General features: G+C 36.0%; 5 protein-coding genes across 6 annotated transcripts; 3 read left to right on the forward strand and 2 right to left on the reverse strand.

Moving 5' to 3' along the window:
- Positions 1–1747: 1747 nt before the first annotated feature.
- On the reverse strand, positions 1748–2639 carry LOC112082297. 2 transcript variants are annotated; one of them, XR_002896955.1, is made up of 2 exons: positions 2504–2639; positions 1748–2167 (listed from the first exon to the last, which is right to left on the reverse strand). XR_002896955.1 is itself a non-coding variant. In XM_024149922.1 (2 exons), the coding sequence occupies exons 1-2, from the start codon at positions 2604–2606 to the stop codon at positions 2016–2018; spliced, it is 252 nt and encodes an 83-aa protein (XP_024005690.1). In that variant the 5' UTR covers positions 2607–2639; the 3' UTR covers positions 1762–2015. The 2 variants fall into 2 exon arrangements, 1 of the variants encoding a protein (XP_024005690.1); XM_024149922.1 differs by having other exon boundaries at positions 1762–2164.
- Positions 2640–3993: 1354 nt separating this feature from the next.
- LOC18029049 (protein MIZU-KUSSEI 1) lies at positions 3994–5444 on the reverse strand. The gene has a single exon (XM_006411691.2). It carries the CDS (start codon positions 5128–5130, stop codon positions 4315–4317), a length of 816 nt encoding a protein of 271 aa, XP_006411754.1. The 5' UTR covers positions 5131–5444; the 3' UTR covers positions 3994–4314.
- Positions 5445–5583: 139 nt separating this feature from the next.
- Positions 5584–8251, forward strand: LOC18029050 (pentatricopeptide repeat-containing protein At4g39620, chloroplastic). Its single transcript, XM_006411692.2, has 3 exons — positions 5584–6214; positions 6489–7725; positions 7911–8251. Exons 1-2 carry the CDS (start codon positions 5855–5857, stop codon positions 7617–7619), a joined length of 1491 nt encoding a protein of 496 aa, XP_006411755.1. The 5' UTR covers positions 5584–5854; the 3' UTR covers positions 7620–7725; positions 7911–8251.
- Positions 8252–9104: 853 nt separating this feature from the next.
- Positions 9105–12639, forward strand: LOC18029051 (glutathione hydrolase 1). Its single transcript, XM_006411693.2, has 7 exons — positions 9105–9248; positions 9854–10179; positions 10787–11302; positions 11381–11616; positions 11696–11966; positions 12055–12192; positions 12285–12639. The coding sequence occupies exons 1-7, from the start codon at positions 9242–9244 to the stop codon at positions 12516–12518; spliced, it is 1728 nt and encodes a 575-aa protein (XP_006411756.2). The 5' UTR covers positions 9105–9241; the 3' UTR covers positions 12519–12639.
- Positions 12640–13727: 1088 nt separating this feature from the next.
- Positions 13728–16294, forward strand: LOC18029052 (glutathione hydrolase 1). Its single transcript, XM_006411694.2, has 6 exons — positions 13728–14057; positions 14491–15006; positions 15094–15329; positions 15427–15697; positions 15794–15931; positions 16030–16294. The coding sequence occupies exons 1-6, from the start codon at positions 13734–13736 to the stop codon at positions 16261–16263; spliced, it is 1719 nt and encodes a 572-aa protein (XP_006411757.1). The 5' UTR covers positions 13728–13733; the 3' UTR covers positions 16264–16294.
- Positions 16295–16488: the final 194 nt, after the last annotated feature.

Consider the following 16488-nt stretch of genomic DNA (forward strand, 5'->3'; position numbering starts at 1 on the left):
ATTAGAGAACAACTTAACTAAAATATTTTAAAATATATCAAAATTAGTAAATTAAATTCTATGAAAATTTAAATTTTTTTAATAAATACATTTTTTAATAAATACAATAAATAAGAAAATAATCATCATCACTCCATTTCCAAAGTACCTCATTACATTCTAGCCCTATATATATGAAACTAACTTAACTACTACGTAAAATACCTAAAACCCTAAACCCTAAGCTCTAACCCTAAATCTTTAATTTTGTATATTTTTGAATGTTACTTGGCATTTTATCCTAAAACACTTAACAACATTCTAACTTTGTATAACTAAACTTATTTAAATGTTATTAGGTAAATTAATTACTTTTTAACCATCAATTTTAAAAATTTGTATTCATTATTAATTACTAATTAGTTAGATAACTTTGATGAGATTTCAAATTTTTAGATAATTTAGAATAAATAGGAACCTAAACATCTCTTGACAAAAAAAAAAGGAACCTAAACATCTATGGTCTGAATCCTATATCCATATATGATGTATTTATGTATTAAAATAGAATAACTCAAATTTTTAAAATACCTCAAGATCAGTGAACTTTAACCCCAATGAAAATTAAATTTTATGAATAAATTCAGTAACTTAAAAAAAACAAATCCTCCTCACATTATTTCTAAAAGATCTAACATCATTCTAACACTGTAACACAAGATTAATATTAACTAAACTAGTTTTGATGTCATGTTCTAATTTTATTATTTTTTATAAATTAATTTTACAAACACCATGACTAACCCTGAATTGCATAGATAATAAAAAAAAATAAGAATTCAAACCTTCACATGCTAGTTCCCACATTTATGTATTAGAGAACAACCTAACTAAAATATTTAAAAATATATCAAAATTAGTGAATTAAATTCTATGAAAATTTTAATATTTTTGATAAATACAATAAATAAATAAAATAATTCTCATCACTCTATTTCTAAAGTATATTACAGTCTAGCTCTAGATTAATAAAACTAATTGAACTACATAAAATACCTAAAACCCTAAACCCTAACCCTAAACCCTAAGCCCTAAGCCCTAACCCTAAATCCTTAAATTTGTATATTTTTGAATGTTATTTGGCATTTTATCCTAAAACACTTAACCACATTCTAACTTTATATAACTTAACTTATTTTAGATAAGTAAGGACAACTATGAACCTAAACCTCTGCGGTTTTGGATCCTATATTCATATATGATGTATTTATGTATTAAACCGGATAACTAAATTTTTTAAAAAATACCACAAAATCAGTGAATTAACCCCTGTGAAAATTCAATTTTATGAATAAATGCATTAACTTAAAAAAAACTAATTCTCCTCACTTTATTTCTAAAAGACCTAACATCATTCTAACACTAGATTAATATTAACTAAACTAGTTTTATATGTTATTTTGCAACTTTATTATTTATATATATATATATATATATTTTGTAGCCTCATATATAATATAAACAAGTAGTTAATACGATAAATTTTTCAAAATTACTGATATGGAAAACTTGTAAGAACATTCTGAGCAGTGGCATTTTTTCATAAATTGTCAAATAGGTTTGTAAGTTTTAGTAAATACTCAAAAACTTCTTTAAATTCATAATATTTCGATGTATAGCATCAAAAACCGTTCAATTATATATATTTTAGGAAATTACATATGTATTCTTCCATGGTTTCACGATATAAATTTTTGAACTAACATCTTGTGCCTTGTCCGATCGATAACAAAATACTACTGGTGCATGCATATTTGTCCATCAAATTAAAAGCATTAGCAAAACATGTTAATCACGCGCGGTTCCCTAATTAGTCTTGTAAGATTCCAAACCTAGGACCATCGATATGTCTACCACTTATGTTTGGAGTAGATTAATAACAACAACAACAAAAAACCGTACGTTCTACGACTTGTTTTTAATCTTGATACAAAATCTACGGAAATAGTTTCTATTTTTGTGACCAGCAAATTACGCTAGGGTTTGGTACATCGTTTTCGTGAGCCTGGTATATTTCGTGAGCCTGGACTATTTGGTGGTCCTTTTCCTCCTGCACGCCCGGAACAACTACCATCTACTTCAGCCTTGATCTCTTTTATCACCTTTTGATCCCAAACCCGTTCTCCTACTTTGTTTTCGAACAAAGAGAACAACACCAATCAATTTTGATTCTTATATTCTTCGTACTGGCATGATTAAAATTGAAAAATAATAATGATAATTCAAATAAAAAAAAAACGGTTCAAAAACTTTAAGGCAGAAGAAATATAATATTTCAGTTTATTTTTCATATACGAGGATCGGAGAAGCCCTAGCTAAATGAGAAGATAACTAAAATTTAATCTCTTCATAAATAATTAACCTGATTAATATTCTGTTATCATTCAATTTTTCTATTTTACAAAGCCGGAAATTATAATTACAACGTTGGAGATTGGATATTTATAATATTGCAAAAACTTACTTAGCTTTGGAGATTCGTATTGTACTCGGGCGAATGCTGTGTTTGAAAATCCAGAGAGCAAGAGAAAAGTCAAAGTTAATAAGCAAACAACGACGTTATACATTTTTTCGTTGGTTTAGTTAAAACGTAAAAGTGTGAATTTCATAGTGCAAACTAGTTCGCATTTATATAGGGAGAGATCAACTCAAGTTATGTACGGTGTTTATTTCAAGAATTTATTTTTATAAACGAAGTCAGGTCACGCGGATTGGTGCGATGGACCTATGATTTTTCTATAAACATTTTTCTTTGACATTTGTTGAAAATGTACTGCCAAAAAAGAAAATGCGTCGTTGACTCTTGAAAATGTATCAAGTCTTCTCTGAATTAGTCCAGCATAAGTTAGATAAGAAAAAAAATACAATTGTGGAGAACAATGTCCAGATTCTAAGTTCAAATGAGAGCATGATTTAAACAGCATATATTGTAACTATAAGTGAAATCCAAAAATGTTTTAAAAGTTCGGATTAAGGTAGGACAAAATCGGTCTCAAACCGTCGTGACAATCGGAATGTGCTCATGGCCCATGGGGATAGTGAGATGATTGTGTTGTTCCAAAGAAAAACAAAATTCTATGGAATCGAATTTTTGGGTTGCTTCCAAATATATTTCAAGATTTCAGTTACTTCAATTTAGTAGTTAGTTGACCGCCTTATTACGATAATTTTTTCTCCCAGACAAAGCTTAAGACGCATCTTTCTCGCTTGGCAGTCTTAGCCGAGAACTTGGACCATTAGTCAATTCTTCGAAAATTGACAGAGATGTTACATTATACATATATGATATATTAAGCCAGTTGATGTTTCGTTTATATTTTTAGCCAATTCATCCGATTATATATTATCATTCTCAGCCATAATATAAGAAAACGAAAGTTCGGGGACGCCTCTTTCTTAGTCAAAGAAAAAAAGTCAGGAAAACAACTCTATAAATAAACAAATGTTTTCATCGTTTTCGTCGCCAGAGAAAGTGTAGGCGTAAACTTCCTACATTTACAACAACTAATTAATAATGTATCACCGCTTGGTTTGGTTAATTACTTTAATTATTCTATTGTTCATTGGATCATCAAACACAACTTTCGCTCGGATACCACACCAGTCCTCCATGACAAGTAAGTTTCTAGCTAGTAATTGTAATAAACTTTATTCAATTCTCAACAAACCGAATCATCTTTTTTTTGTGTGTTATATATATATATTATATATATATATATATAATATATATTTTAACTTTCATCTTATTCACTTGCTTCACCTCCCTCCGAATCATCTTTTCATATTTGAAAAGGGTGTATGTTCCTTGTAAAGATGGTATATTAATTGTTCGCCATCGTGACTGAGACTTCATATATGAGTATGATTTATTTTATTTTATTTATCAATTTTGAACCGAACACTTCATATATCCAAATTCACATATTTCTGCATCGATTGTTTGGAAAGAAAATGGAGAAAGGGCTTGGGATCAAAGGATGATTGGAGAGATCAAAATTGACGTAGGAGGCAGTAATTCAAGACCAACACGTCAAAAAAATAAACCAAGTCCAGGCGCCAAGATGTAGATTAATGTAGACCAAGATTGATGTGTGGTCTCTAATATATCATTTCACAACTAGCCAAATAAGACTAGAATAATTAAATAAACGAAGAAGAAGAAGGACAAAAAATATCATTAATCATCCTAAACAATATGTATATAACGTCATCTACCGTCTCCGGCCTTTACATGCACGTTAATTTAGTTTAAACGATATACAGTATAGTAAATTATTAAACCCTCACAAAGAAAAAATTAAGCTCCGGTCCATTATTTCCCTCAGGACTCAACATATAAAAAGTCTCTGAATCTTTAGACCCAATAACTCTCTCAAAATAAGCTCTCATATACGCCATTTCGCCGTCGGGTCCTTCCAACTCCGAGTTTCCGGGCAAAACTCCGGCTCCCATAGACACCGGACGTAACAATTCCATCACGTTTAGATCCTCTTCGTTGGCTTCTCGTTTCACACCGTAGCCCGTTTTCTCTCCTTTACAATACATTGTCCACAAGGGTTCCTCCAAGATGTCCGTCTTCTTTTCTGCTTTATTATTATGATGATTATTGTGATTATGATCTACTCGAGGCGGTTTCTCCGTCTCGAGAGCGATTCTCACCATTCCAGTGCTAAGCTCTTTTTGAAGCGTTGTGGTTAGCATGGCGAGCTCTACGACTAGAGAAGGTAGACATTTAGGGGTTTCTTGAATCGAGAGACTTACGCGACCTTTGCGGTACCCGAACAATGTTCCGGTGACTCTTGACGTGTTGTGATGCGGGTCCGGTAACCCTAAACCGGGATGGATAACCGGGATTTTGCATGCTACGGCTGGCGTTGTGAAGATTGGGAAAGAGCGAAACACGGTGCGTAAGACTCGGAAGACGTTTGATCTGTTTTTCTTCTTTTTGGAAGATGGTGGCTCAAGGAGAACATGCTGACGTGGCGGCGTGGTCGTTGTAGCCGCCGGAGAAGGTGATGGAGACGAAGGAGGAACTGAGGAGGCGGAGGAGGAAGAAGAACTTGTAGCCGTTGGATTTGATGATGCTTCCATATTAGACGCGGGCGATCGATCGTACGGCGAAGAAAGAAGGACAGAAACACTTCTTCCTTCGACGACCGACCACGACTAACTAACAAACCTCGACCCTTGTACGTAGAAATGTTAGTCTTCTTTTGTTTTTTTAAGCTCTCTTCCTCCTCCGTTTTGAATTGTTTTTTTTCTTTCTCCTATCAATCCTTATCCTTGAATTTAATTTCTAATCTTATTTTGTTTCCTTCTTTTTTAAGACAAGTTAATTGGGGATTTTTGAATGGTGGTCGTGATTAGTTGAACGAAGCTATATTTGCAAAAACAAAATTTATTTCTCTTTTTTAAGGAAATGTTTTATGTTAGTTTTTCATTTTCAAAGCTTGGCTCTAGGTTTTAAGTACATAGTGGACCGTGGTTGATATTGTTTGCATATCGGTGACATAGTAGGATTTAAATTGTTATGAATTTATTTAGGTACAAATTAATGTAATGAAGGGCATAAGTCATCAGGATCCGTGGCGCAATGGTAGCGCGTCTGACTCCAGATCAGAAGCACGTCTGGTTCAAAAATCCCGAAAATTTGATCCTTAACTTTTTGTACTCTATTTACAAAAACAGGACCCCCATTATTCTCTGGCTTTTCTGAATAAGCCCTCAATTTTTTTGTTAGATCTGTAAAATCCTTATCCAATATCACATTAAAGGATTAGGGGAAAAAAAATTCCCCTCTTCTCTCAACCAGAAAATGACTATAGACTACTTGTTGACATCGCCTTCGTCGCTGAGATTCTCCGATTTCATATCTTCGTTTTCCCAAGAGACGGACCACAAATGGCTTCGCAGTTCACCTAAACCCGGCGGTGCGAGGAAGATGTCGACGACGACGATAACCTGCGGTGCGATTTCGTCAAGGAGAAAACTTGCTGAGAGAGAGAGCGCGGAGAGAGAGAACAGAGTGCTCGTACGGAGTCTGATGTCGAGAATCAGTGACAGAGAGCCATTGGTGAAGACGCTTGACAAGTACGTCAAGGTCGTAAGGTGTGAGCATTGTTTCTTGCTCTTTGAAGAGCTTGGGAAGAGCGATAAGTGGCTTCAATGCCTCGAGGTTTCTGCTTCTTCTCCGCTTACATTCTGTGGATTTTAGATTCTGGGTATTCCTTATTCTGGAGTTTCAGCTAAAAGATTGGATTTTTTTTTTTTTAGCTCAGTGGTAGGTTCATAGACTGTGTTTTTTACAATTCTGTATCATTGAGAAGATTGATTTTTTAACCTCTTTAGCTCAATGGATTGCCATGAACGGTTCTGTGATTAGGTGCCTTCATTAGAGCGAAGCAACCATTATGCTGCTAATTGCTTAACTTGCTGTGATTCTTGTGTAGGTGTTCAGGTGGATGCAGAAACAGCGTTGGTATATCGCAGATAATGGAGTGTACTCGAAATTGATATCCGTGATGGGGAAAAAGGGTCAAACCCGGATGGCAATGTGGCTGTTTTCCGAGATGAAAAACAGTGGTTGTCGTCCTGATGCCTCTGTTTACAATGCCCTCATTACAGCTCATCTTCATACACGGGACAAGGCAAAGGCCTTGGAGAAAGTTCGTGGATATTTCGACAAAATGAAAGGGATGGAACGGTGTCAGCCCAATGTTGTGACTTACAATATCCTTTTGAGGGCCTTTGCTCAATCGGGTAAAGTGGACCAAGTTAATGCTCTGTTTAAAGAATTGGATATTAGCGCTGTTTCTCCAGACGTCTACACCTTCAACGGTGTTATGGATGCGTATGGGAAAAACGGGATGATCAAAGAGATGGAATCTGTGCTTACTCGTATGAGGAGTAACGAGTGTAAGCCAGATATCATCACCTTTAATCTGCTTATTGATTCCTATGGTAAGAAGCAAGAGTTTGAGAAGATGGAGCAGACTTTCAAGAGTTTATTGCGGTCCAAGGAGAAGCCGACTCTGCCTACGTTCAATTCAATGATTATAAACTATGGGAAAGCTCGCCGGAGAGATAAGGCCGAATGGGTTTTCGAGAAGATGAATGATATGAACTACATGCCAAGCTTTATCACGTATGAGTGCATGATCATGATGTACGGTTACTGTGGCTCTGTTTCCAGAGCAAGGGAAATGTTTGAGGAGGTTGTTGAATCTGAAAGAGTGTTGAAGCCATCAACGCTCAATGCAATGCTTGATGTTTACTGTCTTAATGGTCTTCACATGGAAGCAGATAAGCTATTCCATAGCGCAAGTGCTTTCCGGGTTCATCCAGATGCATCCACGTATAAGCTTCTATACAAGGCGTATACTAAGGCAGATATGAAGGAGCGTGTGCAGATGCTGATGAAGAAAATGGAGAAAGATGGAATTGTACCTAATAAGAGATTTTTCTTGGAAGCCCTTGAAGTTTTCGGGTCAAGACTACCTGGATCGGATTCAGGAAGGAGGAAATCAACTGGCTCTACCAGGCTACAAGACAGTGCTAAAGACTTACTGGAAAGCAATTGACTGAATAAACTAATAAAGATGTGAAACTGAAGAAACTTTGGTGGATGTGAATATGACTTCATACACTCCAACGGACGGTTTTATCCAGTCATTCCCCTGAATCATGGTTAGTTTTCTTCTTCTTCTTCTTCTTCTTCTTCTTCTTCTTCTTCTTTTCAATACACATCTGGAACTGATAATTTATGTTCTTATACAGATGGTGACTTCTCTGTCACAACTTTACTAAAGTTCCAGATTCTGTTGAATTTTGTATGCTTTAGACTAATCGACATTTTTGTCATATGAATTCAGAAGCAGCATTAGCATGTTTGGGACACGATTTCTTAGACTTGTTCAAGATTGGAAAGGAAAACGGCAGAAAGAAGTATTTGGAGAACTCGCGTGGATATGATAAATTTTCCAGAGCTGAATCAAGAAAGCTTAGTCAAGATTCAAGAATAAGCAGCAGCCACTATTTTCTTCAGATCAAGATGTACGAAAAGGGAAGATCAAAGAGAAGAAAGAACTATTCACTATATGGTCATGTGATCAATTGGTAATTTGTACACTAAAAGTTTTACATACAATAAAAAAACAAAACTTCATTGCTGTGTGTCATTTTAGAGGCTTAAATTTCCATAGCATGCGGAAAAGAACAGACAAAAAAATAGACCTCGCTTTTTGGAATATGAATAGACTAGATGCGTACAAGGTACACCATCACACGTTCCAAACATGTGAAGAAATCAAGCACGTGTCTGTTGAACCTTTGCAAAATCAATTATCACATAGGAAGAACAAATATTCTGGTTGTATCTAGTAACATACCATTTTTTTTTGACATCATCTAGTAACATAGTACCATTTATATAGCTCATCAAATCAAATATCATCTCATATAAAAGGCCGGACTGTGATATTTAGACGATTTTTTTTTAAAAAAAAAAAAACAGTTATGTAAGGCCCATACATTCGCTTTTTTAAAAAGGGGGTGACAGAAAAAAACCAAAAAACTAAAAAAAGTCGTCGAATTTTCTCAAAAAAAAAAGGTGTTTTTATTCCACGATCCACGAGGCTGTAAAAGACAACCATGATGAAGACGAGCACTTGGTTTTATGACGGATGACCAATTAGCAAAATTAGGATTTTAATTTTTTTTTGGCACGACCAAATAGCACTTAAATCCTTACAGGATTTGCTTCAAGCCTTCAAATAACCATAACAAAGTCCTTTTTCGTAGTTGAATAAAAAATCTGTAAAAATTAGTCAAATTATTAACTTGGATTTGGATTCAGATCTTGCTGTAAACTATTTTTGTAAGATTTCTTGTTTACATTTTGATAGAGAGTCGTATTAATATAAATCCGCACCACGTATAGCCATGTGGAGTGTTGGACCAACTTGATTGATGACATCGTTGAATATAACAGGTTGAATATTCTCCCTAAAAAATTTATAATTAAAGACTTGACATCATTAAAAAAACTTTATAAACGAGATAAAAGAGTTTTTTAAAAGACTTCGCAACTTTTGTTAAATGGATATAAAGGAACTCAAATGAGACTTTCGGCCACAGACTACAAAAGTTCGTCTGAACAATCTCTTGACGCCAAGGACGACAACTTCTGAGAAAAAGACGTCCGATGAGTGGTAAGTTTTTGTTCTTCTTTTCCCGATCCCTATTCACTTATTAGTTGGTTTATTTTTTTGTTTGACAAACAGAAAAGAGAAGCTGGTTTATTTTATCAAGCCAATTGATTTTCTCACCTAAAAGTTGACTGGTTGCTACGGTATCTATTTACAAGCTCAACTGATAATGGAGATTTTTCAGTTCCTCAATTTTGTGAATTGCTTCTTCAACATTCCACTAAATATGTTAAGCAAAAAAACGAGTGAGAAGTTAGTTTAAAAGTGGCTGTTGAGTTTTCATTTTTACGAATTTCCACTCGGACTAAATAAATTCTGAGCTCAAAACACAAGAAAAAGTCTTTTTTTTTGTGTTGGGAATCAAATCAAAAGCTTTTTAGCTATATTTTGTGGTCAATACAAAAAAAAAAAAAGAGTCTTTGGTGGGTTTTGAGCTTTTGCGTATACGCGTGATGACTGGTTTAAACTTATTTCAATATTTGACTTATCTCTTTTCGATATCTGGAGAAGTTCAAATATTCAATTTTATTTGTTCAACGAATCTATAGTCGTTTCAACGTCAAAGACATCTGTGAGTAATCTCTTGTTTGATTCTCCATTAATCGCAGCAATGTCGCTGGTCCGAACAGCGACGATCGCTCTTATTCTAATCGCGTTTCTGCAAAACGCTGCGGCTCAGAAAAGACCGCAAAGTATTGTTAAGTATCGCGGTGCGGTTGCGACGGACGATGGACGGTGTTCTGAAATCGGGATGAGTGTTCTTCGTCAAGGAGGAAACGCAATTGATGCGTCGGTGGCCGCTGCTCTCTGTTTGGGCGTTGTGAGTCCAGCGTCCAGCGGTATAGGCGGTGGAGCGTTTACAGTGGTTAAAATAGCAGGCGGGAAGGCAATTGCTTATGATTCCAGAGAAACAGCTCCTCTCCACGCCTCAGAGGTAACTCATTTTAGTATTAGTGCCTTTCTTTCTTTTTTTCATCTGTCAAGATATGAGTTTTGGCTAACGTTTTTGAATCAATGGCAATCTTTGTTCTTGCTCTAGTGTGGAACGTTTATGGGGGTAATAGCGTTTCTTAGCTTTCTTAAAAATTTATTTTGAACGCGGTCTTGAGCCAGAATAGCGTTTTAAAACATAATTTCTTTTTAAATAAGCGTTTTAATGCAATCTTGAGCCTAGACAGCTTTTCTTAACGTTTTTTCCTGATAAATAAGTGTTTGAACGTGTTTTTAAGAGCTTACATCAGCGTTTATAACATCTCTTCCTCTGATATAAGCGTTTTTAACGCTATTATTTTTTAGCTTAAATAGCGTCTCCATAACGTTTTTGAATCATAGATTGTTCTATACTTGTTACTCTTGATGTAGAAATGTACAATTTTTCCTCTGATTAAATATGGCATTTGAGCTTAGATAGCGTTTTCCTTAACGTTTATATATCATCGACAGTCTTGGTTATATTAAATATGTAATATATGGTATCTTAACGTTTCTTCCTCTTGAATATATAACGTTTTTTTAAAATGTTTTCTCTTATCTTTTTGTAGGATATGTATGGAGGAAATCTTGATCTAAAGAAGAAAGGAGCCTTATCAGTAGGAGTTCCCGGGGAAGTGGCGGGTCTTTTCATAGCTTGGAAACAGCACGGAAAGCTCCCGTGGAAGCGGTTAGTGAGACCTGCAGAGAAACTTGCGAAAGGGTTCAGGATTTCAAAGTATCTGTATATGCAGATGAACACGACTAGAAGTGATATCTTAGCAGACAAAGGTCTCTCTGCGCTATTTGTTTCAAATGGAGAGCTCAAGAAACCTGGGACGATTATCTGTAACCCAAAACTGGCTTTAACACTGAGGCAAATCGCAGAGTATGGTCCAAAAGCGTTTTACAATGGCACGGTTGGGGTAAACCTAGCGAGAGATATCCTTAAGTCTGGAGGGATAATAACTTTGAAAGATCTACAAAGTTACAGAGTTAAGGTTAAAGAACCGTTGTCCACAGACATTCTCGGATACAGACTACTCGGGATGCCTCCTCCTTCATCCGGCGGCGCTGCAATGATGCTTGTAATTCCATTTTCTTTGGCGAAAATTTCAGGCTTTTTTAATCTAATTAAGGTTTTTACAGAGTTTCTTGTGTTGCAGGTATTGAACATTATTTCTCAATATGGGATTCCAACAGGTGTTTCGGGCTCTCTCGGTGTTCATCGACTAATCGAGGCTCTGAAACACGCTTTCGCGATCAGAATGAACCTTGCAGATCCGGATTTCGTCAATGTTACTAAGGTTGTTTCGGATATGCTGTCTTCAAAGTTTGCAAAAGACTTGAAAAGAAAGATAAACGATGAGAAAACCTTTGATCCAAAATATTATGGCGGCATGTAAGGTTTTTCATCACTTGAAACCCGCTGATTTCATTTATGATTCTTGATTTATCAATCTTTCTTTCTCCAATCGTAGGTGGAATCAAATTGATGATCACGGGACAAGCCATTTATCGATCATAGATCACGAGAGGAACGCTGTTTCGATGACTAGTACAATAAACGGTTACTTTGGGGCATTGATGCTCTCTCCGAGCACCGGAATCGTTCTGAACAATGAAATGGACGATTTCTCGATCCCGATGAAAACCAGCGGTAATATAAATGTTCCGCCACCGGCACCGGCTAACTTCATCCGTCCCGGGAAACGACCCTTGTCCTCAATGACACCCACCATTGTACTCAAGGTTAGAAAAAAACCCTATTACTTGTGATACAAGAAATTCTTGTTTAGGCTCCAAACGACTGTGTTTATGCACTTGCTTACGTACGCAGGACGGTAAAGTGAAAGCCGCTGTTGGTGCGAGCGGAGGAGCGAACATCATCGCCGGGACAACGGAAGTTTTCTTGAATCATTTTTTCCTCAAGATGGATCCTCTTTCTTCCGTCTTGGCTCCAAGAATCTACCATCAGGTTTTTGGCTTTTTGTTTCCTCTACTCGAAAGTAGAAGCTATCTTGTTCTTTACTCATAACTAAGAATGTCTTTTTGTAATTTCATTTTCAGCTGATACCAAACCGAGTTACGTTTGAAAATTGGACGACAGTATTCAGTGATCATTTCGAGGTTCCTAAAGAGACAAGAGTCGTGTTGGAGAAGAAAGGTCATGTCCTAACGCCGATTGCAGGAGGGACGATTGCTCAGTTCATAGTTGAAGAATCCGGTGAAAATTCTGGCGGAAGAAGTGAGCTTGTGGCGGTAAGTGATCCAAGAAAAGGAGGGTTCCCTTCAGGATATTGATATCGGATTTGATTTTTTCCACTGTTTCTTGCATCGAACTTGTGATGAATATTTTTTTTTTTGTAAACTACTTGTGATGAATATTAAAATCTATTTTTTTTTTTTCTGCGATAATAATTGATCCAGATGATTTTTTAAAAACTCAATATTCTTAATCAAACATTATTGGCATCGTTCTTTTAACATCAACCGTAATATGGAGTTATATTTTAACTCAAAGAAAAAATTAAGACAATACTATATATAGTAGTACTTTCTTTCAATCCATCTTGAACCCAATCTCACTCTAAGATCGGTTTGAAATATGAGCTTATGTTAAATTTCATAATTTTTTTAACTCAAAACTAAGTGAAAAACTATAGACAGATTTACCCATTTTATTATTTTAAAGAGAAGAGCCAAAGAGAAACATTATTAATTATTAAGACTTAGCGTACTCTATTATCAAAAAAAAAAAAGACTTAACGTACTCTAAAGAACATTTTTAACATGACTAGAAAATGATATTTTTAAAAGACTTGCAGCTTTTGAAAAGTGTAAAATTCATATTTCTTCCTTCCAAAAAAGCTAAAATGAGACTTTTGATACCACATAGTCTTTTTTTTTTTTAAAAAAATTAGGGCATGACCTTTTTCATGTGATTTGGCCAAAACGAAGAGTTCATGATTTGGTTGTTTAGAAAGGGGCCTAGACGTTTAGACAACCGAACTTTAGAACACAGGTTAGTTTTTTGGGCGGATATGACTCAAGATACAAGAAAATGAAAAAAAATCTTCATCTCTTGGAATTTGGAAATCAAATCTAAGTTTTGAGTGTGTTTTTTTAGTTTGGTGTGTTCAAGGCAGTAATATAAAAAGTCTTTGCTGGTTTTGAGCTTTTTTAGACCAATATACGTTTTCAAGATTTTGTTAAACGTTTTCAGTAATTTGACTAACCTCTTTTCAATTTCTCGGGAAGCCTATTGGGATAAGGATTTATTGTTGTTATAAGTACAGAATAGTATAGATAACCCCTGATTTTAGTTGAGAGAGGTTTAATGTTAAATACCTTGTAAGTTGTATCGTTTGTGAATACAAGAAAAAAGCTTTTCCAATTCTAATAAATCTCTCTTTACAAAAGCGAATCTGTAAAGTTGTCGCTTAAACGTTAAAGATCATCTGTATCTATGTGTCCCTTCTGATTCATCTCTTTTCGAATTCTCCACTGATCGTAGCAATGACGCTGGTTCGAACAGCGACGATCGCTCTTCTCATAATCGGATGTCTTCAAAATTCTGCGGCTAAGAAAAGACAGCATAGTATTGTAAAGTATCACGGTGCGGTCGCAACGGACGATGGACGGTGTTCTAAAATCGGTATGAAAGCTCTTCGCCAAGGAGGAAACGCGATTGATGCGTCGGTCGCCGCTGCTCTCTGTTTGGGCGTTGTGAGTCCAGCGTCTAGCGGTATAGGCGGTGGAGCGTTTACAGTGGTTAAGATAACTGGTGGGAAGGAAATAGCTTATGATTCTCGAGAGACCGCTCCTCTCCGCGCCACTGAGGTAACTAAGTATTTTGAACGCGATTTTGAGCTTATGCCAATATAGTGTTTCTTAACATTTCTTCCTTTTAAATAAGTGTTTTGAACGGTATCTTTAAATAAAATATCGGTTCCGAAAAAAGTTTCAATCATAGATCGTTCTTAATAATTACTCTCGATGTAGAAATGTATGCATGTAATAGTGTTAAGAAACATTTATTTCCCCTGATTAAATATGAACTGAGCTTTGATAGCGTTTTCCTTACTGTTTAGAAGTCATTGACAGTCTTGTTTTTTCTTTTGATATTGAGTACGTGATAGGGTTTCTTAATTGTTTTCTTTTCTTCTGATAAAATACTCATTTTGAACACGGAAATTGAGGTTATATAGCGTTTTCATAGACGATTTTCAACCATAGGCCTTTTTTGGTTTTTCGTTTTTTTATCTTGATGTAGGATATGTATGGAGGCAATCTCGATCTTAAGAAGAAAGGAGCCCTATCAGTAGGAGTTCCCGGAGAAGTGGCGGGTCTATTCACGGCCTGGACACAACATGGAAAGCTACCATGGAAGCGGTTAGTGAAGCCCGCAGAGAAACTTGCGAAAGGGTTCAGGATTTCAAAGTACCTGCATATGCAGATGAACGTGACTAGAGGCGATATCTTAGCAGACAAAGGTCTCTCTGAGCTATTTGTTTCAAATGGAGAGCTCAAGAAACCAGGGATGATTTGCCGAAACCCAAAATTGGCTTTAACGCTTAAGCAAATCGCAGAATACGGTCCAAAAGCATTTTACAATGGTACGGTTGGTATTAACCTAGCGAGAGACATCCGTAAGTCTGGAGGGATAATAACTTTGAAAGATCTACAAAGTTACAGAGTTAAGGTTAAAGAACCGTTGTCCACAGACATTCTCGGATACAGACTACTCGGGATGCCTCCTCCTTCATCTGGTGGCGCTGCAATGATGCTTGTAAAGTTTCAGTCTTTTGTGAAAAATAACCACATCCTATCAAACCTAAGTTTACTAAAGGATTTTACGGAGTTTCTTGTGTTGCAGGTTTTGAATATTCTTTCTCAATATGGGATTCCATCGGGTGTTTCTGGCACTCTCGGTGTTCATCGACTAATTGAGGCTCTGAAACATGCTTTCGCGGTTAGAATGAACCTTGGGGATCCAGATTTCGTTGATGTTACGAAGGTTGTTTCCGATATGCTGTCTCCAACGTTTGCGCAAGACGTGAAGAGAAAGATAAACGACGAGAAAACATTTGATCCCAAATATTACGGTGGCAAGTAAGTTTTTTTTTCGATCTATTAAAAATTTAAAATCCACCGATTTTCAGCTTCTTCCATTCTTGATTTAATCATCAATCCTTTCTCCAACTCGTAGATGGAATGAGATTAACGATCACGGGACGAGCCATTTATCGATCATAGATAGCGAGAGGAACGCTGTTTCGATGACTAGTACAATAAACGGTTACTTTGGGGCAATAATGCTCTCTCCGAGCACCGGAATTGTTCTGAATAACGAAATGGACGATTTCTCGATCCCAATGAAATCTAGCGGTGGCCAAGATGTGCCGCCACCGGCACCGGCTAACTTCATCCGTCCCGGGAAACGACCTTTGTCCTCAATGACTCCCACCATTGTGCTCAAGGTTAAAGTAAAAACGTGTTACTTGTGCTATAAGAAAACTCTGCATTAGGGTTGTAACTCTAAACGACAGTTTTTTTTTCTGCTTTGGTTTCCACAGGACGGTAAAGTGAAAGCTGTGGTGGGTGCGAGCGGAGGAATGTATATCATCGCTGGAACGACGGAAGTTTTCTTGAATCATTTTTTCCTCAACATGGATCCTCTCTCTTCCGTCACGGCTCCAAGAATCTACCACCAGGTTTTTGCTTCTTCCCTTTTTTTTTTTTTAACCCAAAATATAATTTGTTATTTATTGTTCATAACTAAAAAATCTGTTATTATGATTTTACTCTGCAGCTGATACCAAACATGATTTCGTATGAGAACTGGACTACGGTTTACAATGATCATTTCGAGATTCCTAAAGAGACAAGAGTTGTGTTGGAGAAGAAAGGTCATGTCCTAACGCCGTTATCCGGAGGAACGATTTCTCAGTTCATAGTTCAAGAAACCGATGGAAATTCCGGCGAATTGAATAAGCTCGTGGCAGTTAGTGATCCTAGAAAAGGAGGTTTCCCTTCAGGATATTGAGTTTGGAGTTAACTCTGTTCCATTTTTTATTGCATCATTAACCTTTAATAAATACATAATAAAATTTATTTGGTTAGCCAGAATATTGATCCAGATATTTTTTTTCTTCCATCGTAACAATAACTAAAACAAAAAGAAAGGATAAGTGTAAGTCCGATAAATATTGAACCAGAAAAATATGAATTTAAAAAAAAAAAAACTCATTAACGGTATAAAAAGAATACA

This window comes from Eutrema salsugineum, unplaced genomic scaffold, assembly GCF_000478725.1.
Source record: "Eutrema salsugineum unplaced genomic scaffold, Eutsalg1_0 scaffold_1, whole genome shotgun sequence".
Taxonomy (NCBI): Eukaryota; Viridiplantae; Streptophyta; class Magnoliopsida; order Brassicales; family Brassicaceae; genus Eutrema; species Eutrema salsugineum.

Bases quoted from the DNA above. Each gene is read 5' to 3' on its own strand.
- LOC112082297 (XM_024149922.1), bottom strand. From the start codon at position 2,606: ATGTATAACGTCGTTGTTTGCTTATTAACTTTGACTTTTCTCTTGCTC. The intron at 2,165-2,503 runs GTAAGTTTTTGC...AAAACAAAGTAG, and splicing joins ATACGAATCTCCAAAGCTAA to GAGAACGGGTTTGGGATCAA.
- LOC18029049 (XM_006411691.2), bottom strand. From the start codon at position 5,130: ATGGAAGCATCATCAAATCCAACGGCTACAAGTTCTTCTTCCTCCTCC.
- LOC18029050 (XM_006411692.2), top strand. From the start codon at position 5,855: ATGACTATAGACTACTTGTTGACATCGCCTTCGTCGCTGAGATTCTCC. The intron at 6,215-6,488 runs GTTTCTGCTTCT...ATTCTTGTGTAG, and splicing joins AGTGGCTTCAATGCCTCGAG to GTGTTCAGGTGGATGCAGAA.
- LOC18029051 (XM_006411693.2), top strand. The intron at 10,180-10,786 runs GTAACTCATTTT...ATCTTTTTGTAG, and splicing joins CTCCTCTCCACGCCTCAGAG to GATATGTATGGAGGAAATCT. The intron at 11,303-11,380 runs GTAATTCCATTT...CTTGTGTTGCAG, and splicing joins GCGGCGCTGCAATGATGCTT to GTATTGAACATTATTTCTCA.
- LOC18029052 (XM_006411694.2), top strand. From the start codon at position 13,734: ATGACGCTGGTTCGAACAGCGACGATCGCTCTTCTCATAATCGGATGT. The intron at 14,058-14,490 runs GTAACTAAGTAT...ATCTTGATGTAG, and splicing joins CTCCTCTCCGCGCCACTGAG to GATATGTATGGAGGCAATCT. The intron at 15,932-16,029 runs GTTTTTGCTTCT...TTTACTCTGCAG, and splicing joins CTCCAAGAATCTACCACCAG to CTGATACCAAACATGATTTC.